The sequence below is a fragment of the Ictalurus furcatus genome, chromosome 5 (assembly GCF_023375685.1).
Source record: "Ictalurus furcatus strain D&B chromosome 5, Billie_1.0, whole genome shotgun sequence".
In the NCBI taxonomy this organism is placed as follows: Eukaryota; Metazoa; Chordata; class Actinopteri; order Siluriformes; family Ictaluridae; genus Ictalurus; species Ictalurus furcatus.
The window spans coordinates 31043228-31067432 of record NC_071259.1 but is presented as its reverse complement, the minus strand read 5'-3'; the positions used below and the strand labels follow the sequence as shown (position 1 = coordinate 31067432).

The 24205-nt window shown below is 40.9% G+C and overlaps 2 protein-coding genes across 4 annotated transcripts in view; one reads left to right on the top strand and one right to left on the bottom strand.

The window, feature by feature from the left end:
* The window catches only part of adamts10 (ADAM metallopeptidase with thrombospondin type 1 motif, 10), a 64362-nt gene extending 63223 nt beyond the window's left edge, over window positions 1-1139 (bottom strand). Inside the window, exon 1 of the mRNA XM_053625761.1 lies at window positions 1050-1139. The gene's annotated coding sequence lies outside the window, so the exon portion shown is untranslated. The remainder of the gene's footprint in view (window positions 1-1049) is intronic.
* Window positions 104-23017, top strand: LOC128608208 (tyrosine-protein kinase ZAP-70). Of its 3 annotated transcripts, XM_053625769.1 has the most exons (14): window positions 838-1151; window positions 5092-5191; window positions 7904-8334; window positions 10255-10415; window positions 12708-12846; window positions 12932-13013; window positions 15717-15739; window positions 15881-15920; window positions 16631-16835; window positions 16934-17140; window positions 18842-19034; window positions 19227-19367; window positions 20549-20661; window positions 22370-23017. In XM_053625769.1, exons 3-14 carry the CDS (start codon window positions 7933-7935, stop codon window positions 22485-22487), a joined length of 1824 nt encoding a protein of 607 aa, XP_053481744.1. In that variant the 5' UTR covers window positions 838-1151; window positions 5092-5191; window positions 7904-7932; the 3' UTR covers window positions 22488-23017. The 3 variants fall into 3 exon arrangements, with proteins under 3 accessions (XP_053481745.1, XP_053481744.1, XP_053481743.1); XM_053625770.1 differs by lacking the exons at window positions 838-1151; window positions 5092-5191 and adding an exon at window positions 104-290; XM_053625768.1 differs by lacking the exon at window positions 5092-5191.
* Window positions 23018-24205: the final 1188 nt, after the last annotated feature.

Here is a 24205-nt window from a genome sequence, read left to right as displayed (position 1 = left end):
CAGATCCAAAAGTCCAGGATGTGGAGTCTGAACCCATCCGACTCCTCCTACATGGGTGGAGTCTAACCAAATTCTTTAATTCATCCATTCCTTCACACCGATCAATTCCAAGCGCCACGTTTTCGGGGAGGTGGGAGGAAACCAGAGAACCCGGTGGAAAGCCGCACGTGGAGATCGTGCACGGGAAGTCGGCACTGACAGTAAGCTGAGCTCGGGGTTGAATCAGGAACGCTGGAGCTGTGAGCCAGTAATAACCGAAATCTTTTGTTAAAAAAAAACAAATCTGAAATGTAAGTAAATAACATCTCTGGTCTACATTTAAAAAAAAAAACCAAAAAAAAAAACAAGGGTACCAAACTGTACCGTTCCATTGCTAGCATGGTACCTTAAAAGTACATACGTACTATTTGGTACCTTCTGTCTGTACGAGATGCGGTATATCTACAGTATGTTCAGTATGTAAAAGACACAATTAAAGGTATTAAAGGTACAAAAGATGAGTGGGATAATGAAAGGTACAGCTTGAAGCGTGTGAGTCGTAAAGTTTCAGACCAGAACTGAAAGACCGTACGTACCTGGGGCCTCCTGGCACAAAGCAGATCAAGGTTTCGATTCCTCGATTCCTTGATCTGGGCTTTAATACGTCCTGCTCAGTGTGTTTCATTGAATCGCTCTGTGCTGTTCATGTGGTAATAATAACCCTCGGGCAATTATTTTTTACAACGCATTACATTCTGACACATTTTTGACTAAGCCGCCGCTGCTGTAGTACGTTTCGCCGAGAGAAATATGAAGTGATTTTATACTGTAAACACGATACACACACGCCTGCTGCCAGTGCTCGCGCTACGCTGATTGAAGTGGAGGAGTAAATTTACTGTTTCTGAGAACTGTAAAAAAAAAAAACATGAAGGGAAGTCTAACAGCCCACATAGTTCACCTGTATGTGTAGAGATAAACACACACACACACACACACACACACACACACACACACACACACACACACATAGTAGTGCATGGTGAGCACAGATGTCATACATTCATCACCTCCACAGACTGTACACGCTTGTCACTGACGGTTGATTTGGGCTCCACTCCTCCTCACCCTTGCCATCTCTTTTTCTCCCTCTCTGGAGCGTCCTGGCCTCGGTGAGTGCTCAATGGGATCATGTGGTCTTTTTTTTTTTTTTTTTTTGCCTTTTCATCTGTTCTCCATGACGGATGGGTGTTCTTGTCTGGTTCTCGGTTGATTTCACAACCGTTCCAGTGTTGATCTAAGTGTCAGAGTGGCGAGTGTGTGTAAATGAGGTGAGCGAGACTAGGAAGGTTGTTAAAACTGACAGATGGGAGTTAATCCGAGGCCAAGTTATGCACGAGAACAATTGCAGCCATCCAAGAATGTTTGATGGCGTTGTACAACATGCGTTGAGGGTTTTTTCGGGTGAACTCGGGCCATGTCGCGCTAACAAAAGGCTTCTAACAGCAGCGGGGTGTCTTTCCTTTGTCTGATGTACCGTATATTCATATACACATATACACACACACACACACACACACATATATACATATATATATATATATATATTTGTATATATTTGTATATATTTGTGTATATATATATATATATATGTTGGTTTTATGTTCAGTAACCGAGTAGCTAATAAATTAGCTGCTGCCTTCTGGTAATGAAATAACGACACTTAATATCTTTCAGCATTGCATTTGCGTTTAGATCTACAGCATTTCTAGACGCGTTTCTTATCCAGAAACGCTTCGTCGGATCCATTAAAAACATCCTAATGTGACGTGCTAGTATAAATAGATCAGGATCTAAGAATACCAATGAAGCATTACAGTTCAGCTGATCATTTGTGTTATACGTTTGTCGCTTGTTATACGTTTATGCCTGAAGCTAGCTAAAATAGGTTTTATTACACCGTAATACGAATAAAGTTTCGAACGATTTTGTGGGATCACGAGGTTGCAAACTCGTAACGACGGTCGTGGTTTGAAATGTCACTGTAGTACATACCGTATAACGGCCTCGAGGTTGCTGGAGGTTCAATTGAGCGTAAATGAGAAGTCCAAGTGAGAGCCAAAAAAGTCGTTCGTTTGATTGATTTGTTTAGAGTTCATCTGATTTATTGGAATTTTTTTTTTTATTTACACGGCACCGCTCTCAAACTCGAGGTCACTTTACGAGGTCGAGTTCGACGTGAAGCGAACGTTTTTTATCCGACACGGCACGATAGCCATAAAAGCACATCGATAGACGTACTCCGAGACGGACTTGTTATTGCCTACAAAATGAAAACAAATATCTAGAGCAGATACTGACGTTCAGCTCAGAGCTGGAGATTTATTTATAGAGCGTATCGAGCACGCGAACGCAGCCCTGTTCAGGGAAGCTGACATGTTTTGGTCCCACCACAGCAGTCGTTAAAAGCCTGCGACCTGCTTTTAACCAGCAACTGTCTCGCCTAAATTCGGCCTAGCGGTAAAAAGAAGAGCGTAGTAATGAAACGCCGTCGATAATCTCTTCGAGTTTTTTATTCTGGCTGCCTGGAAATGTAAAAAAAAAAAAAAAATAGATACAAAACCAAACGAAATCTCTGTACTCCGTACCAGCGAAGGCGTTTTTTGAGATTTCAGTTCAGCAAAGATTGCAGCGTTGTGCGCATTATAAAGAGCGTTAAAAACATCAGGGAGTCGGTGGCTGGAATCCAGGCCTGTGACATTTCAGCAGACCCGTGGGAGCAGCTAAATACGGGCTAGAAGCTGTTTGTGGAAAATAAACCACAAACGCAACAAAGAGAGAATGCTTGAAAAGGCCCTGGGTCGGAGGCTCTAATGGTCGTGTACGTATCGGTGGGGGGAAATAAATTCAGTTATCAGTGTAGGCTGAGAGTAAACAATTTCCATTCACTTGCACTTTTAAGTGCAAATAAAGATCGAATCTGTCGTGCAGTTAATAACGTCAGTGCATGTATAGTAATGCTGTTCAATATGGTCCAGAGTACACCATGATACATACTGTATAACCTCAAAACAATACTAGTCTATACGTATGAAGTATTTCACTTTATCAAAGATTACTAATGGCTCTTACTGTATATCAGCGTCCCAACGTTTCGCAGAGTGAAATTTACACGCTTACTAGTAAAATTTCTATCCGGAACGTTAAAAAAATTGGCCGTAAACGCCGCTTTGCGACAGTGTCCATTGTTGAACGCGCCATACAAATCGAATTGAACGGTTTAAAAGCATTAAAAGCACGTATAGACGAATCCGAGCCTTGTTTACGATGTACGAGAAGCCATTTAAGAAAACGTCGTCCCTAGTTTATAGAAATTATATCCAGTTCAAAAACATCCATCGACCTTTTTTTTTTTTTTTTAAATGTCATAATTATTTTCTAATTATTACAAGGACAGTTACAGTAGCATAGCATGTTATATCCGTGTTATATCTGGGAAATGATTCATATAGTATGACTCAGTTAGCTGTTAATGTATATGCTTCATTCATATATGTGTTAAGAATTAGCCCGGTCGGACACACACACACACACACACAAAGAGTATTTCTTCAAAATGTCGGCTTTATTGATATGAACCACTAAAATCGATTCGGTTTGAGGTTGGATTTCCTAGGCTTGAGGTCAAAGGCTTTCTCCTCGTAAATCACAGTAGCGTTTACTACGTCTTTCACTTTTTTTTTTTCCGCTCGGAATCCATGCCCTTGTGATAAAGATGAGAGCAGTTCTTGGTTTGACTAGTTCCCCACACTGTACTTAACGCACATCCATTTTGAACGATGGATGAAAACACGAAGTATTAATAAGGGCTAAGTTCTGGACCTGCATAGTAAAGTGTACTTTTCAGTACTTTGGGTCTTCTGCACATCTCAACAGAGTGTGGGATTGCCCTCATTTACCTGTTCCGTCGCTCTTTCTCATGCATCCGGAACACAAACAGGAAGGAGACTTTGGTCTTCACCGCAGTGTTCTTTCTGGAAACTCCAGGAAATGGCTTTGGCCCTTAACGATTTTTTGCTCCTACAGACATGAAAGAAAGTATAAGTCTCATAAGTGAGCAGATCCGATGTTCAAATGTAGATCCTGTCTTTTAGTGAGGAATTTAAAAGTGTGCGCCACGGAGTTACAGACAGACACCATGAGAACGTCCGAGATGGAGGCGCGCACTGACGTGGCACATTAGGCCTGCCTCAGTCCTTAAGACTGAGTAAAGATCTTACTTAATCCTAGTCCTTATCGCTTTAGTTTTAATGAGTACCAGTTTTTAAGGACCTCGCACTTGGTTACTTCCAGTCTTTAAGGTGTTTTTTTTTTTATCCTAATAAAACATGAGCCATTAGCTAGACATCCATGCCTAGAAGCAACGTTCTCATCGTTTGAACCGCTTGAACAGCCGTACCATGCTGAAAGTACCAGTTCACACACCGCCACAGTGTAAACCTAGCAGCAGGCAGCTGTTGCTTAGCGGTTAAAGTTTTGAGCTCGTTGCAAAAACGACTTGCGAGCTCAAATCCCAGGCCTGGCAGACTTTTAAGACACACCAAAGCTAGTGCGGCTTCGTGCAGCTGGTCAGCGGTTTGTATTTAAAACAGTTAAAGTGCTTTTCTGGTTCGCTTTCCACCACACCTTTGTCACCTGGCTGTCCTTTAAGTATACGACCCCTTTGCTGTGGTCTGGTGCGGCTTAGAATGTAGGCTATGTGTGTTTGTGTGTCTAAGGGTCTTCCGCCGTGCCGCTGCTGTCCTCTTTAGGATTGTGAGTGAGTGATTTTGTCCAGGAAACTGTGGTGAAACACCCAAGCGATGTTGGGAGTGTGTAGATGTGAGGTGAGGTGAGGTGGGTGGGGGTGGGGGTGGGGGGGGGCGAGACCTCCTACCTGCGAAGGACGCAGTAAACTTACCCGTTATGTGCAGCAAAACGTGTCAATTGAGCAAAATCTGATCAAGCACAAGGATGTTTTCTGGTGCTTATGAGATCATTAAGGGGGAAGTTGTCTTTTTGCTCAGCTTTGCAAATATCCTATATACTGTGATCTGTCCACCTCCCACACAGTGGAAAGTATGTATCATAAGTACTGAACTGAAGGAGCAGACAGAGAGAGGAAACAAGCTGATAAGGAGTGAAGGACCGAAAAAAGAAATCACAAGAAACGGTAAGTCGCTTAATATGAAAAAAAAAAGGTTTTTACGTAGCGCAAGTTTGTTTCTAATTTCACGTTCGAAGGTCGGAAGCGAAATCTTTCTCAGTACGTCGTTGTCATGAATGTGGATTTTGGAAGCCGGCACGTCTGAATTACTATATACATGCCACATGAAATATAACTTAAATACACAGTTACACTGTCTAGCTAGCTAACGTTAAGCTATGCTAATGTTAGCTTGCTGGCAATCAGTAGCAGCTAATAGCTAATAGAGATAAAAGCTCTGCAATTATTTAGCACTTTTTTTTTAACCTTAGCGGTTCTGCAAAGCGCTTTACACTGTGTATCATTCACCCATTCACACACACACACACACACACACTCACACACCAATGGTAGGAGAGCTGCCATGCAAGGCGCTAACTTGTCATCGGGAGCAACTTGTGGTTCAGTGTCTTGCCCAATGACGCTCCTGCACGTGGAGTCACGTGGGCCGGGAATCGAACCGCCAACCCTACGATTAGTGGACAACCCGCTCTACCACCTGATCCACAGCCGCCCAAAGTTAGTTTAGTAGAACATAAAAACTTTAGTATCTAACCGTAACCCAACGTTTTGGAATCAGACGTTGTGAAATCTTACCGCTAGCACATTCCAAACAACGAAGAAGTCTTTAGAGCTATTATTTTCATTGGTACCAGTCATTAAGGACCACACGCCGGTTTTAAAGAGCGCACTTCTTAGATATTCCGACCGTCATTAGCGGCTAGTTTCAGCTTTCTAATTCTTTGCTTGGTCATTGACTTTAAGACGCTTACTATTAATTAGTCTCAGATGTAAAGACAACAAAACAAAACAGAACACAGCGATAGAAACCCTCAAAGAATTAAAGGTTATAATGGGAATTGTATTGGTTTGGATGGAAACTGTAATGGTTCTCTGTAATGGTCTCTACTGGTAATTTGTTGCCTTCTATTGGTGACACGTTATGTCTAGTGGATACCATTAAAGACCTACGTCGTTAATACGTCCGACTACATAATGGAAACAATTTGGTAATGGTTTTAATGGCTGACAGATGATGGTTTGTGATGGTATTTGTAGTGGAAACCATTAGAATTTCTCTGACGGTTTGTATTGTTTTGTTTGTCTGTTTTTTTTCAGCAGGGTCTTGTTTTAATCCAGTGTTTAAGACTCAAACTTGGTTTGTCCCAGTTTCTCTGTACATTAGCAGCAGTGGTAGCTCAGTCGTTAAGATGTTGGGCTACTAATCAGAAGGTTATGAGTTCTAACCCCACCACCGTTGGGCCCTTGAGCAAGACCCTCAACTACTCAGATGTATAAATGAAATAAATGTAACTTGCTCTGGATGACGGTGTCTGCCAAATGCTGTAAATGTAATGGTCTGATATCTTGTTGTTGTTTTTTTCCAGTTCAGTTTTCGATGCCTGAGTAGTCATTGAAAGCACGTTCGGTGGCGTTTAATTGGCCCACTGTTATATCGTGGCCTTGTTTGGACCTTGAGGGGGAAAAAAGCATATAACTTCAACCTTTGCGCCCTACTCGAGCGGTGTAAACTGTTATGAATTGCTGGCGAGTGTGCGGCCATGTTGATCTGTACTGCGGAAGAGTTTCACTCACAGCAGTGTTTGTCGACCTAGGCGGCCTTTAGTCCTTACGAAACGATTCAGAACTTAGTTTTGACTTGACGATAATTTAAGATGCTACCATCTGTGTAAAAAAACGATATATATGTATATATACATGTCACGCCGGACCTCTGCACCTTCACGGCTCTCACCCTTGATTCGTCCCTGTCCTTGAGACCTTATATGAGAGCACATTATAAACGAGTTTACTGCCTCCTGTACAGTTACAGTAACATTAAGAGCACGTGTCCTGTTTGGAGTGAAGCGGTCTGTGTGTGTCACAGAGGAACATTCGAGAAAACGTCAGCACCTGTGAGAATGAGGAGATGTTGAGATTAGCGGGGGGGGGAGGAGGATGTGTGAGTGTGAGCTTCCTGTTGTGGCGATGTTGCAGGTCTCAGATCAGCACTAAAGTGCGTCTGCACATTGCAGAGCAACACATCAGCACACACACGGTTACAACCTGCGGCCCGAATAACACACGCTGTGGATGACAGAGGCATGTTTCTGTGATCTGGCTGCAGTCCTGAAAAGTTGTGGGAAGCGTGAAAAACAACACATTTTCATGTGTGTGTGTGTGTGTGTGTGTGTGTGTGTGTGTGAGTCACAGAGAGAGAGTGAGTTAGTTATTTCCACATTTGTAGGGCATCTTTCAGCCGTAACTCTTGGAGGTATGAGAAACAGAACCAAATCGACGTCTTTTTATTTTCTCTTGTAAACAACTCATCATTTCTTCCCTCGTTCTCCGATTCAGGCCTGAAATACAATATTACGCAGATTCTGGCTTGAATATAAATGATTTTTTTTCTCTCTCTCTCTGATTATCTCATAATCTGGCATAGAGTCTGAAAAAAAACCAAACAAACGTGTACTGAACTGTACGTTTCCTTGTCACCGGGGTGGTACTGCTATCGTTTGCACCTCCTTTGATGTGTAAAGATTTAAGGTGAAAGCTTTAAACGTGCACTGCATGCACCTTTTTAAGATATGCAAGATACAAGTTGTCTTGTTTTGAGAGTGTAGGATGTAGGTTTGTTCTGAACACATCGGATAAATCTGGCCTTTCTCCCTTTAGACTATAAACACTCCTGACCCGGGTTCATCATGATCGACCCCGCGGCCGAGCTGCCCTTCTTCTACGGCAGCATCAGCCGTTCGGACGCCGAGCAGTACCTGAAGCTGGCAGGGATGGGTGACGGTCTGTTCCTGCTGCGTCAGTGTCTGCGCAGCCTGGGCGGATACGTGCTGTCTCTCGTCTGGAACCTGGAGTTTTATCACTACCCGGTGGAGAAGCAGCTGAACGGGACGTACTGCATCGCGGGCGGAAAGGCCCACTGCGGCCCGGGTGAGCTCTGCGAGTACTACAGCAAGGACGCAGACGGCCTGGTGTGTATGCTCAAGAAGCCGTGCCTCCGGTCCGCAGACACGCCCATCAAGCCCGGCGTCTTCGAAAACCTAAGGGACAACATGCTGCGCGAGTATGTCCGGCATACCTGGAACCTGGAGGTGAGGGAGTTACAGCTTAAAGGTCGAAGGTCAATGAACATGATTGGGGTAATGTAACGATTGGAGGCGTATACGTCCAGATGTATTCCCCCTTTGCTCTTATAATATGCTCCGGTCTTCTGGGAAGGTTTTCTAATAGATTTTGGGGCGTGATTGAGGGGATTTGCCTTCTTTCGGCAACAAGAGTTGGATGAGGAGGTCTGGGGCGCAATCGGCGTTCCAGTTCATTCCAAAGGTGTTCAGTGAGGTCAAGGTTCAGGACACGCCAGTCCTTCCACCTTCTTCCAACCTTCACACACCACGTCTTCATGGAGCTCGCTTTGTGCGCTTTGCGTCGTGCCGGAACAGGTCTGGGCTTCTTAGTTCCGGTAAAGGGAAATTCTAAAGCTACCGCGTACAGAGACGTTCTATACAATTGTGTGCTTCCTGCATCGTAATAACAGTTTGGAGAAGAACCACATATAGGTGTAGTGGTCAGGGGTGCACATACTTTTGGCTTTATAGTGTAAGTTATGTCAAATTTCTCACGATGAGACGATCATATAACAAATCTAAGACCGTTAAGCTTAATTTCAACCTTGCAAGCGAACGTCGTATTCTATTGGCACATAATGCTGCTTCTTTCTAGCAATCAAAACATCAAAATAACCCCGAGATACGTCTGTCGATATGATTGAAATGAGTAAAAATATCTAGAAATAGCCGTGCGAATTTTATGGTTGCCTGAAAGCACAAAAAAAGTTGCTGTGATGCGAATATGACGATTTTTTTTTTCTTGCCGAGATACCATTTTTTTTGCCGAGCAAATCCACTGATATATATCTGCAAATTAGCATCTGTTAGGCTTGGAATTTATATAAAATAATATATCGTTAATCTAATATACGCAGAACATCCGACCACGAACGAAACCGCCTAAAAAAAAAATAAATAAAAAAAACCACCCCACCCGAATCAGCAAGATCACCCGACTCTCAAAGCAGAGCTAAGCGATATCTTATCTCATTCCACAGATCATTTTCTCTAAGAGCGGCTCGGACACGTTTCTATTAACGCGCTCGTTTCTATAGTAACAGCTCATACACAGAGCCTTGCGCTGCAGACGCTCCGAATAAGATTAGACGAATAACAAACGGGATTTTTAAAAAAAAAATATATCGTTGTTTAAGAAAAAAAAAAACAAAAACGTATGACCGTTGACGTTGCGACATGATGTTAATTCGACGTTTAGGGAAGGAGTCTCCAGTGTCAGCGCTTTGTAACAGTCAGTACAAGTTTCCCGTGACGTCTTCAGGACGGAGGAGTTCACGCGTTCCGGTTTCTCGATCGCATCACGTGACAACCTGCGTATTTTCTTCTACGTATCGTATCGACTGCACGAATACGATAATAAAGAGGATGTAAGCGGTGACAGGAACGAGCTTGCGTTGCGTTAAAAGTAACCGCAGACAGTTCAAAATCGGACTTGTTGGAAAGTCGATGTGGTATAAAGCGGCGTGATAGAGCCTGCGATCGAATATAATGAACTTTGGGGTGATAACAGCGCACATGCACACATCACACTACAACACACAACAGCACAGCCTGAAGTTATTCCTGGTGTATGATCGTGAATATACCGGGTGTGAAATACACGGCAGGATATCCACATAACCCATAAGACATAACACATCATAACCCCAAAAATATTCTCTTTAGCTACATTATACTACAATATATTCTTACATACAGAGTGGGTCAGAATTTAAGTTTTCTAAAAATAAATAAATAAATAAAGATTCTAAAAAATGTAAGCAAATGATTTGAAATGTATTGGTTGTCCAAATGGGAAAATGAGCGTAATGTGCTGACAGACTGTGTATACGTGCGTGTGTGTGTGTGTGTGTGTGTGTGTGTGTGTGTGTGTGTGTGTGTTTTCAGGGCGAGGCCATGGAGCAGGCCATTATCAGTCAAGCTCCTCAGTTGGAGAAGCTGATAGCCACCACGGCGCATGAGAAGATGCCCTGGTACCACGGCAAAGTCCCTCGTCAGGAGGGAGAGAGGCGGCTCTACTCGGGCTCCCAGCCAGACGGCAAGTTTCTGTAAGTCAGCCTTCTGAACCCGAGCGCTGCTGATTTAGATCCTTTACAGCCAGGACAAAAAGTGAACGCACGGAAAGTATGTAAGCTCTGTGTGAATGTGTGGAAAAATGGACGTGCACGGTTCACAAAGAGAAATCATGACGTGAACACACAGACAGAACGTGTCTAAGTGCTCACAAATCTTCTAATCTTCTTCATTTAAAAAAATTTTTAAAAATAAAATGGAAAAAAATGTCACTATCATGTCACTAATAATAAAAAATAAAGTTTATTAACACTCCAAATCCGAACTGAGTCAGCGTACCGCACGCTGAAAGTTGAAACTATATGAACACAGTTTTTATTACACATCAATTAAAGGGAAAAATATTTAAACAAGCGTCTTATCAGATCTCTAAATCTTTGTATTTTAGGACCAACAGCCTGGTAATTTAGTTAAAGGCGAGAGCACACGTTTCACGGAGCCGTTAGCGTGAAACTCAGTTACCGTAAGCCGAGATCTCATGGTAGACGGTGTGAAGAGAACTTTTAAGAAAACTTTTATACTTACGTCTACTTCCCACTTCACTTAGAACTATTTCTACTCGCATTTTCTAACGCTACAGGACTGAACTCGGAACCGTTTCTCGACGTTTAGCCAAAAACGGTCGATGCGGGGGGTTCCAATACTTTTGAGCTGCTATGCAGTTAAAAGGAAAAATGCTAAACAAGAAAAACAAAAACAACAAAAAACAAAAAAACAGCTATACACAAAGTGAAGAATGGCTGAATGTACAATTTGTGTATGATTTATGCAGATATATATATATATATATATATATATATATAACCAAAAATAAATAAATAAAATAGAGCTTCATTACTAAACAATGAGCACTAATAAAGAATTAGATGATGACATAATGATTATAATTAATAGAATCTGTTAGGAACGAATAAAACATATGTCAGTTGAGTAAAAGGGAATAAAGTATACAGCCAAACACTTGTAATATCTTTTATAAGATTGGAACGATTTTTTTAATTAATAAAAAGAAAGACAGTAAAAAATAATAATAATAAGAAGAAGAAGAAGAAGATGTCTAACTGGTAGCAGATGCGTAGATGTTGCTTCAATGTGCTCTCTGGTTCATGTTAATGTTTACTCCTGTAAAATGAAGAAAGGTAAATAAATGCACCGAATGCAACCAAAGTGCACACGGTGTATGCTTGTTGATGTTTCTGTACGAAAGTAAGCTATATCGAGTGAATAAATGATAAATGAAAAGGTCTCGGGGGTGAGGGAAGACACTACGAGCTATAATTAGTCATGGAAAAAGTAGCGAAACCCGAGCCGCGTTTGTGATGCTCAGTCGGAAACTTTTACTCGTGTGAAAGTGTGCAAACGATAAATACGTCGCGTCGCTATAGATGGATATGCACAAGCGATTGAAAATTTACGTGTAGAAATGTTTATTGTTTGTTCCGGCGTTTCAGGATTACAGTACACGCATTCTCGAGCTCGTTTTATATGTACGTGTTGTATATAAATGTGAGGAGTTCCTCACTCCAGGGTGTGAGGTTAAAGGAAAATAATCAACGTCAGGGTGAAGAGTTACTCTTACCGTCGGGAAGTTGATTATTTTCCTATAGCGGCACGTGCCGCAGTGGGGGTTTGTTTTTTTTTTCCACCTCTTACACGACGACACTTTGCCGACGATTGCAATTCGTATCCGTTGCTGAACGACATCATCGCATGGCGTACTTTTTATCCGGTAATTGTTACGTGTAATCTTGAGGAAAGCCCGTGAGACGAGTTTATCGCTTACGCTTTCGCGGCTACAGAAACAGCCGTCGCTATATAAACTCGCCGGCCTCGCTTTGGTCCTTTCGCGACGTTAATACTGTAAGATGAGAACAAAACGGCTTCTCGTGTTGGAGAGAAACCTGAAGACTTTCCCGTGTCGGAAAACTTACAGATTTACCGCTGACCGGTACGAAGCACTGACGCTGGAGACTCCTTACTTGAAACGCGAAGTAAACGTCATCGTTTCAGCCGATTGCGCACGTTTTACATCCGTTCCGGCTGTTACTATAGGAACGCTAACGTATCAGAGCGAGGGCGTTGATAGAAACCTGCGGATCGCGGATGCATTAAGCTCTCTCTAACCGTAAAATGGCACTGACGTTTCGCTCAAAAACGTGCCCTTGTGCTATTTATAGTTGTTTTTTATTTATTTATTTAAATAAATGGTATGGGAAGTACACACACACACACACACACACACAGCATGACGCTTTTCCTCTCTGCAGAGTGAGAGAACGAGACGCGACCGGCACCTTCGCCCTGTCGGTGATGTACGGAAAAACCGCGTACCATTACCAGATCCTTCACGATAAATCGGGCAAATACTCCATGCCGGAAGGAACCAAGTTTGACACCGTGTGGCAGGTCAGTGGCTGTTTTGGTCATCTAGAATTATATTGAATATAATGCCGCAGTCGTGAGACGTTTATAACTGTTTTGACTCTTGCAGCTGGTCGAGTATCTGAAAATGAAGCCCGACGGGCTGGTCACGTTACTGCGCGAACCCTGCGTCAACCAGAACAACGCAAGCCGTAAGACACTCATAGATATATATGTTACGACGTATAACACGTTCACATACCCATATATATATAAATATATATACGATATATATGTATATAAAGCATCGTGTCACATCATGCTTCTAAACATATCGGAATCGTCCAGTACGATGATGTGAGTATATGTTATATATATATACTATATATATGCTATTCTACAGAATGACTCATGTGTTAAGAGCATTTACAGATCTCATGTAGTGGAACAGAACAGGGTGGAAATACAGAGGAAAGATTAGTGCTAGTATCAGCAAGACTAAACAGCGTGGTACGTTAACGGTTGACCTTTTATCGCGGTTTTAAATCTTTTTATACGACGCATATTTGAAACTGACGAGGTTCTGGGTAATTGTGTGGAATGAAACATGCCGAGTGTAATAATAATAATAATAATAATAAAACAACAACAACAATCACATCAAATATCAGATCTGATGTCAGTGTTTTATATATATATATATAGAGAGAGAGAGAGAGAGAGAGAGAGAAACAGTCATAAAAATATATATTAATAAAAAAAAGAAAAGACTAGGGATTCATTCATAATGCCACAAGATTATGTACTCAGGTATGGGATGAAATGTAAATATTTAGGAACAGACAGAAAACTGTGAAATACACACCGAATAAAATGAACTATCTATGAAGAATGAGAATTTATCACATCGTTTATCTTAAGTCGTTTAATTCTTTTAAAAATGTCGTGCGGGGTGTCCCGTAAGTCCACCCTCACGGGGTTAATGTGTGTGTGTGTGTGTGTGTGTGTGTGTGTGTGTGTGTGTGTATATATAATTCATTTCTTTTACAGACAAATAAGCAAGGAAGAACAAATAAGTGTAACGACTATGAGTAGGAATTTGTGTGTTGAGGGAAACGGCGGCCATTTTGAGCAACGCGTGTCTGAAGTGCAAAAGTGCAAAAGAAGTTTCAGACGAGTTTATTATCCTTTTATCTTGTCATCATGGTGGAGAAAAAGGTGGTTTCTGTGATGAAGCTGTAAATAATCCTTTCTTTCTTGTTTAATGCACCTCGGTTAAGTCATTAGTGATCAGGGCACAGGCGCTAGTTCACGCCGCTAACGTTGTGTACGTGTGGACAGTGGAGAGAAATGCGATGAAGATACCAGAACAGATCAACAATCTTATCCCTTCTTCTTCTTCTTCTTCTTCTAACTTCTCAACTAAATTTCCTTCCTTCTCCTTCAACCTATCGTGCGTCATCTCCTCACTGTTTTTTCTTTTTCTCCTCCTCCCTTCTTTCTCATCATTGTCCTTCTGCTTCTACGCCTCCGTTTTTTAATCTCTTCTCTTCCTCTTTCTTTTTCTTCACCTTCTCATCGACCCTTTCCCGTGTTCTTTTTTCCATCTCTGTGTCTTCTTCTCGTATATCGTCTTCTTCTCCTTTATCTTCTTCTCCTAGTCCTCCTCTTCTGTTTACGCCTCCTTCTCACCGTCATTCTCCTTCTTCTGCTCCAGCCTTTAGCCTCTTAACCCTCTCCTCCTCTTTCTTCCTCTCCCGCTCTTATTTTCTCACCCTACTCTTTTTTTTCCTCTTCTTTCATTTTCATCCCCTCATCTGCCTCTTCCTCCTTCTCCTTCTCCTTCTCCTTCACCTACTCTTCTTCTCATCTTCTTCTCACCGACTCCTCTTCTTCTTCATCATCCTTTCATTTCTTTCAACTACTCCATCTTCTATTCCTCCTCCTCCTTCTACTCCAGCTTCTTCTACTCCTACCTTGGCCTGTTCTTTTCCTTTATTCTTTTCTCCTCTTTGTTCTTCTTCTCCTCCTCTTCTCCGTTATTTCCTCCTTCTTCATTTTCTCACCCCACTCTTCTTTCATTTTCTTTTCATTCTTATTTACCTTTTCATCCATCATTATCTGTATTCTACTTCTACTCCTCCTCCTCCTCCTTCTTCTCTACCTTCTCGTACTTCTCCTGCTTCCTCTTCTTCTTCGTCTTCTTCCTTTATCCCTCCTCTGTCTACTCCACCTTCTCTTTCTCCTCATCCTCCCGCTCTTCCATTTTCTCACCTTACTCTTCCTTCGTATTTTTTCTTTTCATTTTCTTCACCTTGTCTACCTTTTCCCCCTGCTGTGTCTTCTCCCCCTCGTCCTCGTTTTCGCTCTCCTCCTCCACCTTCATCTGTTCCTCATCCTTCTATTCTACCTTCTTCTGCTCCTCCGTCTACCCCCCTCTCCCTCTGTCATATCCTTCTCCCTCTCCTCTTCTCCCTCTTTTCCTCCTCACTCTAGTCTTTCTTCATAGTTTCCGCTTTGCTTTTCTCTTTCTCCAGCTTCTCCTTCTCCTTTTACTCCACCTTCAATCCCCTCATTCTCCTCATCCTGCTTCTACTCTTCCTTTTACCCCTCCTTCTCCATCTCCTCCTCTCCCTCTCTTCCTTCTCTGTCCTTTTCTCATCCTGCTACAGTATTTCTTCATCTTCAACTTTCCCCCCCGTCTTCTTCTCTTTATGCTTATTTAAACTCCCTCGGGCGGTGTGAGATGCCTCAATCGGGTCATGAAGGTCTTGTTAATTATCCGATGAGTTCGAGAACATGACAAACACAAACGCTGCTGTTGCCAGGAGTTGGATTGAGGAATCACTGCCTTGCGTTATGTTTTATGAGTTATTGACGCATGTGTCTCTGTTTGTGTCTGTTTTTCTCTTCAGAGACGCCAGCCGTGCCTTCATCGGTACTTATCACATTTATCTCTTCTCATGATCTTACCAAAAATTAGAGATGCACACAGTTCTGACTGTGTGTGTGTGTGTGTGTGTGTGTGTGTGTTTTGTCTTCAAACATCTCTCTCGCTCTTTCTTTTTTCCCCCTCCAGAGGAGAGCCAGAGGTAATGGCTACACACCGCCCCCTGAAGGTGAGTGTGTGTTAACACAATGCTTATTGTAAAAACGTGATAGGACACTTGATGCACTTATAATGCATGTAAATGAACTCGAAAACATCTGCTGAAATGTCTGTCAGTGTTACCTGTGGAGTTCTGGATTCTGATTGGTCAGAAAGTGTTGATTAATATGCAAATCACAAGTTTACTGAATATTAATGCTCTAACATTATTCCAACATGTTTGTTTTTCTTCTTCTCATCCTCTTATTCTCCTCCTCCTTCTTCTGCATTTTCTTCTCGTTTTCATCTCCTTCTCATCCCCGTTCTTTCTCCTTCACCTCATCCATCATCTTTTCCTTTACCTTCATGTTTGCTTCCTGCTTCTTTTTTTTTTTTTTTCATTTATCCTCCCACTTTCTCCTCCTCCTTTAACTCCTGCTTCATCTTCGTATCCTTCCCCTACTCGTCCGTTTTCTTTTCCCTCTCCTTCTCTCATTCTTCCTTATTTTCTCTCACCCTTCTCTTTCTCTTTCTCCTCTTTCTTTTTCTACTCCTTCTTCTGATCTTAAAAAAAAACAAAAACAAAACCCTCCTTCTCCTTCTTTTCCTTCTCCTCAGGTATCTTCCCGTTTTCCAGTTTTTTTTGACTCCTCCTCTTATACCTGATAGTTCCGTTTTATTTATTGTTCCATTTGTATTTAGTGATATTATTGATACGATGATTATTATCATTATCTCCAGTTCCTGGAGCGTGCAAGGCCTTGGAAACGATGAACCGTCAGACTCTGCCGATGGACAGCGACGAGTTCGTCAGCCCGTACGCCGATCCGAAGGAGCTCCAGGAGAAGACGCTTTTCATTAAGCGTGATAAGCTGATGGTGGACGAGGTGGAGCTTGGGTCGGGAAACTTCGGCTGCGTGAAGAAAGGCGTCTACAAGATGAAGAGGTGAGAAGCTGTCGACGGACGCAGCAGGAAACCGTGGGAGTGCATTGAGAAGAGGTGAATATGGTGTCTGGTGTTTACGGGCACTTTCTCTTCCTCAGCAAACACATCGACGTAGCCATCAAGATTCTGAAGAGTGAGAACGAGAAGTCGGTGAAGGACGAGATGATGCGCGAGGCCGAGATCATGCACCAGCTGGATAACCCCTACATAGTGCGCATGATCGGCCTGTGCCAGGCGGAGGCACTGATGCTGGTGATGGAAATGGCACCGGCCGGGCCGCTCAACAAATTCCTCTCCAGCAGGAAGTAAGGACGAGATCACGCTGCTGCGTTCACTGAACAACCTCCTATTAAAACGCACACTGCTTTCCATCAGACTGATTCCAGCTTTCCCAGGATCCTAAGCAAAATTCTGCTTTGGTAGCTAGTTATATATGCGTAAATAGTGGTTCAGATGGATCACCTCAACATTATTACAAGCAATAGTAGTGCTTAGATTTAATTTCATGTTTATCCGGAAAAAAACAAAAAACCCACCTGTATTCCATGTAGGGTTGTCACGATACCATAAACATATCTTACGATACTATACCAGCTCAAGTATCACCATACCAAGCAGTATCATGATACCACGCAGTATTGTGTTCATTCACAATTCAAATCTACAAAATGAACCGAATGTATAGAAGTACGTGGATTTAAATGAAAACGGACAAACCGAATTTTTCTCTGAATATATATTAATATATCATTTCTCTGCATTTATTGATGAGAATAAATAACGGGCTGTTGGAGAAACACGAGAACAATCATGCAGTCGGCAAGCCGCTAATTCAATCTGTCGCAGATTTCATCCATTGTTCCCTAGAGCAATGAAATCGTGCAAACGTTAATTGTCCTCAGAGTAACGAAGAACAGACACAGCGTTAGGAATAAACAACTGAATTTGGAACTCCAAAAAAAAAAAAAAAAAACCATCGTAAAATTCTCGAACGTTAGCTCGCTTACTAGCAAACACGGCTAATTTTAGCATTTACACACAGCATCGCATTTGCTCGCTTACCGGCATACAGGAAGTCTTAAGGTTAAACTTAGGTTAAACGAAGTGTCACTAACCTAGTGAGATGCAGCGAGGTGTGTCGTTCGAGCGAAAATAGTGTTAACTTCCGCACGTACAACATTACCTACGGTGCTACCCTATCGACGATACTACCGGTTAAAAAGAACACAGTGGCATCGGCGGTATTTTGAAACTTTAGTATCACGATACTACCATAGTACCGGTATAACGCGCAACCCGAATTCCATGCAAGTCTGCAGGATATATATATATATATATATATATTTATATATATATATATATATATATAAAATCATTGTCAAATTGCTCTTAAAATAATAAAACACTTCAGAATAAGATAGGATAAGGTAAAAAAAATGTATAAGAAAGAATACACATTAAATAGGTTAGATTTTTCTATTCGTATTATACAGATATATATATAGAGAGAGATTTTATATATATATATATATATATATATATATATATATATATAATAGGAATAGACAAATAAGAATAATAGTAATAAAAAAATATGTAATATGTACACTATGAACACCTCAATGTATGTACAGATGAATAAGAATATGAATATATACAGATGAGTAACACCTCGTTTATATATATATATATAAGATATGGATACACTTCAGGATGGTCTGTTATAGGAAAATAATCAACACTGGAGCGGAAACAGTGACTCCACTTCTCATCAACCTGATAACACTACGCCCTCGTTGATTATTGTCCTATAACAGCAGCATACCCCATCATGTTTCTTTAGATAGATATTGAGTAATTTAAAACATTTCAGTTGTAATTATATTTTTAATTAAATAAAATTAATCTTTTCCATCAAAAAAAAAAAAAATCGGCTCAAACTTATGTATCAATCCAAATCTATATATTTCAGTAGGTTTTAGCAGGTTTTGTGTGTGTTTTGTCAGAGACCAGGTGACGGTGGATAACGTGGTGGAGCTGATGCACCAGGTCTCGTTGGGGATGAAGTATTTAGAGGAGAAGAACTTCGTGCACAGAGATTTGGCGGCTCGGAACGTGTTGCTGGTCAACCAACATTACGCCAAGATCAGTGACTTCGGCCTCTCCAAAGCGCTCGGCGCAGATAATAACTATTACAAGGTGAAGCGCGGTTCAGCCTGTGTGGACGTCGTAGCGTTTTGAAAATAACTGAGCGTTATTGTATGTCGCAGTGAGCAGGGTAATGATGCTGACATGTTTTGCAACCTCAGAGACCACAAAGAGCAACGTGTGGGTGGAAAAATAACATTGAGACCAACAGTCGTGTTTGTCTTTGTGTTTGCGTTTGTGTAGGCACGCACGTTGGGCAAATGGCCTCTAAAATGGTACGCTCCAGAGTGCATCATGTTCCACAAGTTTTCCAATAAAGGCGATGTGTGGAGCTTTGGGGTTACCATGTGGGAGGCGTTTTCCTATGGAGGAAAACCTTACAAGGTATGTATATTCAGATTGCGATTAAGTGTAACACAATAAGGAAATCTGAAGATTTAAAAAAAAACAAACAAAAAAAAAAACACACGATATTTTTGGTACTTGACGGTCACGTCAGGGATTCCCCCTTCACATCGCAGTTCTCATGGTGATCAGCTCCATGTGTTCATGTTTATGTTTGTTTACTGATTGTGTGCACCTGTTTTGTGTTAGTTCGTGATTAGTTCGCCTGTTGTGTCTTAGTCCTGGTGCGAAGTCATATTGTGTTCCTGGTTTCGTATCTCGCTCGTTTATCTTGCACCTTGAATACCTATTATCCTTGTTTGTATCCTTCTCTGGCGTCTGCATGGAATAATGATGACCATGTTTGGTTTGCCCTTAATAAACAACACGCTGGTTATGCTACAGGTAAGAATTCAGAGAAAGGTTTTCTCCACATTGCTTTGATAAGCTCTTGAAGGCTAAGTGCGATGATTTTAACAAGCCTGTTTTAAAAAAGTGTATATATATATATATATATATATATATACATATATATATATATACTATAGTTGAATGCAAAAGTTTGTATACCCCTGGACAATGAGAAGAAAGTCATCACAGATGCTCCCTCATTAACACAGTGATCAAAAATGGTCAAATCTGCTTTGAAATTTAAATGATATCAGTTTAAAGGTTTGCTTTTCTCTTTTTGAATGTGTGTAACACTGGAGAGAGAGAGAGAGAGAGAGAGTTAAATGAACCAGAATTAAATGAACCAGGTAGTTGGCAAGACTTTGCAGTGATATAGAGGATTTCATGTTTATTTGTATAAATATGGGGAGAACAGGAAGTGTAACTGGATATTTCTGAAGAACTGCTTTAGTATTCGGGAAACAGAGACCTCTGGTGGCTGGGAGGGGTATTATCGGGAGCTGCAATGAGATAAAAATATTCTTTAATAACTTGTATGCCATCTTATATAACGCCCTCCAATTTATTAATATCCTCTGGAGCAGCTTTTGGATCCTCTCGGATGTATCTTTCCCCCACTGTATTCCCCCGACCTTGTATGTAAATAATGTATAATATCTTCTCTGTAAGCCAATACTTTAAACCATGATACTTGGTTTTGTAGTTATCAAACTGCTAAGCTGCTTGCAATCATTATCAACGTTTATTTACGTATTTTTAACCGTGTGCAGAAAATGAAGGGTCCCGAGGTGATCAACTTCATCCAGAACGGCAGCCGCATGGACAATCCACCTGGCTGCCCAGAACCCATGTATGAGCTGATGAAAGAATGCTGGACGTACAAGTATGTGAGCTTCATATAATAATATGGAAATAATAACACTGTTGTTACACTGAAATCGGACGTGCTATGAATGAACTGGACTTTACAAACAAAACCTGCTGAAGAAATTATTATAATCTTTAAAAAAAAATTATTCAGGTGTTTCAACCTGGACCCCTTTCTTATATAGGGAAATAATCTGTACTCGGACTCAAGCCAAAGAACCCTATAACTTACACTGCGAACGTATCCTGGGTTTTGTCACCGCCGCTAGTGTAGATCGTTTTTAAAAAAAAAAGAAATTGTATACCACAGCGCTTCTGAATTCTTGATTCTGATTGGTCTGAAGGTACTGAATGAATAAACTTTTATTCCTAGCTATAATAGCTAATACCTTAGCGTTTCTATAGTAACCAGTTGAACAGGGACATGTACGATGGACATTCATATACGCATCAGTGCTTTGTTGCAGTCTCTAAAGCTGGACGTTTATGCTTTGCAGTTTCTCGGTAACATGTCCAGCTGTGAGATTTTTGAGTTTTATTAACTCCATGAGAGAAAAAACGAGAGGCCGGTGAAAGAACGACCGTTTATAGCTGCCATAACATCAGTGAGAACAAAAACTTCACCTGTTTCATGGGCATTTAAAGTGCAGTGTATTCTGATTGATACCGATGAGAAAAATAACACAAATTGCCCTGGTGTTTAACTGATCACACAGAATTTTATTTATTTATTTATTTTTATTTTGTTTTTGTTTTTTTTTGCCCATGTCGATATGGTTCTAGATTTAAAAATGTAGCTTTTTTTTTTTTTAAGAACGTAGCTTGGAATTGAATTAGCAGAGAAAGATGTAATTGCATTTATGTGCATGTGTATAGTATTATAACACTGTAATTAATACTATAATTGTAGTTGTTGCCATGGTGATAAAAAAAAAAAACCCAAAAAAACCCTCAGCATATATACATGGAAGATTTGAATCTATTCCCTGTTTTGATATCGTAATTCAGCTTAGGGTGTTTTTTTTTTTTTTTTTTTTTCTTTAAGAACATACTTCATACGGTATCTGTGTCACTTCCTGTGACCATTTTAAACCGTGATGGCATGCTTGTGAAACTCCTGAAAGGTTTATTTTTTTAAAACCCTGTTTATCGGCAGCACTGCAGGATTAGACGTTGCATTAGGATTATTTCTGCAATTTCACCGATGTTTATGTGACCTTTAAAGTCACCATGACGTCATCTGTGAGATAGTTTGCATTTCTGGTCATGTGACCTGTCAAAGAAACACAAACACAGTGACAAAATCGACTTTTTTAGAAGTAACATATTCTTTACATATTACAGATATTTAGCAGTTTATCAGGGCCATAGAGACGCTTTTAACAAAAAGTTGCGCATAGCTTAAAAATGCTAACAACATAATAATAATAATAATAGTAATAATAATAATAATACGAAAAAAAAGATGCAATTGGACATACGACGTGTCATACAGTGTGTCGTTTTGGTATTGCCTTTATTGATGAAACAGTCAAACAAACCAGGTTAAATGGACTGTAGGTGTGATTTTACAGTGATTTATTCTCTCCCCGTGCTCACAGCGTTATTTTTCCTGGATAAGGTTGACATTTGCATGGAATTACCCAGAGCGATTTATTTTTAGCAAGGTGTGTTTCAGTCAAAAGCATGTGAAAGACATTTTGCATTCTTTCCCTCCTCTGCAGGTACGAAGACAGGCCTGCCTTCATGAAAGTGGAGGAGAAGATGAGGACCTACTATTACTCCATTTCGAAGAAGACTCAGACTGAGGCGAATGGAGAGGCAGCGAAACCAGATGATTAGCAGCTCAGCTCTAAAAGTTCAGCGTGTTTTTGTTTTGTTTTTTTTTTTAATCTTCACGAGGAATCGCTCACAGCCTGATGTGTTGAATCATTTGTGAGTGAAAGAAGGCTCGGAAATACAAAAAACGTGTGCCGATTCATTGCATTCGCCTGTTACAGGACTCGCTGCGCTTCAGATGGAGGCTTTTTCAAAAAAAAATTATTATTTTTTTTTAAAAATCACATCCTCTTTCACGTTAAAACAGTGTTTCTTTCTGAGAATGGAGGTCTTGCGCTCGTCTTACGCGTCTTCGCCACGTCATCATTTTTCCGTGAACTTTGCAGCTGTGATATGTGGCGAAGCCGAAAAACAAGCCATTTCGTGCTGATGTTTTGGTGGTCGATAATAAAGTCGTCTTAATTCCTGTAAGAACTTTTGCAGATTTTGATCTGCAAAACTCAAAATCTTATTCGAAATGAGAGTTGTTAATGAATATTTTTACACTTGTGTGTGAATTCCTGTGTCTACGTTTTTTTTTAAATAAACTGTGCAAATACAGCGGGTGTGAATTGTGTTGGTTGGCCATGATAAACGGCGGTTGTTTGTATCGTTTTTTCCAAATTTGAACAATTTTACAGCATTTGTTAGGTATATAATCACACTTTTCCCATCCTAACCATCGTTTTATACTCGCCCGATGACTGATTTGCATTCCATCTCATAATTTTATATAAACATGCATTTTATCCCCCTACCCCCATACTTGTATTACTGTCTCTTTGACTATTTTATTTAAAGGTATTTTTTTAAAAAAAAAAAAAGTCTTTTTCTTTTATTTACAGTTATTACATGGTTTTATGTCCTTTGATGTATTTGTACAGTGTCCTTGAGTACCCTTATAAGTACAGTAATATGCTAGTATTATAATAGATTTAAAAATAAGTCAATAAAATAATACAAATTCATTATGGAACATACATTACAGCCATGTCTTTGGTTTTGTGTGCTTTTACTGTTCCTCAGAAGAAAAAGAAAAAACATAGATGTATGCAGGGTTGATCGCTTCAAAGACACAATATTACAAAAGGATGTGGAGTGGAATTATTTTGAAATTATACTTGGAATAATGAGTCTTTATTGATCACATATACATATGCACAGAGAAATTCTTTTCCTCGCATATCCCAGCATGTCAGGAAGCTGGGGTCAGAGCGCAGCGTCAGCCATGATGGAGTTGAGAGGGTTAAGGGACTTGCTCAAGGGCCCAACAGTGGTAGCTTGGCATTGCTTGGGCTTGAACTCCTTGACCTTCTGATGAGTAACCCCGAGCCTTAACCGCCAAGCCACCATCGCACCATTCATTTCGACTTGCCGTTATAATAACCTCCATTCTTCTGGGAGAACTGGGAGAACATCAAGCCCTGATGTCGGATGAGGAGGCCCGGGGTGCAGACAGCGTTCCAGTTCATCCCATAGATCTTCAATGCGGTTGAGCTCAGGGCTCTGTGCAGGACACTCGAGTTCTTCTACACCGACATTGGCACACCATGACTTCCTGGGGGCTCGCCTTTATGCACAGGAGCATTGTCATGCTGGAACACTTCCAGTGAATGGAAACTGTCATGCTAAAGCATCCAAAAACACATCCTAGTTTGAAGAGGTTTGTGATGCTCAAGTGTCCACATACTTTTGTCCTTCTAGTGTGTTATTTGAAGTCAATCGGACATCTATTTACAATC

Excerpts from the sequence above, each read along its gene's own strand:
- LOC128608208 (XM_053625770.1), top strand. The coding sequence starts at position 7,933 with ATGATCGACCCCGCGGCCGAGCTGCCCTTCTTCTACGGCAGCATCAGC. Across the intron at positions 10,416-12,707 it reads CAGCCAGACGGCAAGTTTCT|AGTGAGAGAACGAGACGCGA; the intron begins GTAAGTCAGCCT and ends TCCTCTCTGCAG. Across the intron at positions 17,141-18,841 it reads AAATTCCTCTCCAGCAGGAA|AGACCAGGTGACGGTGGATA; the intron begins GTAAGGACGAGA and ends GTGTTTTGTCAG.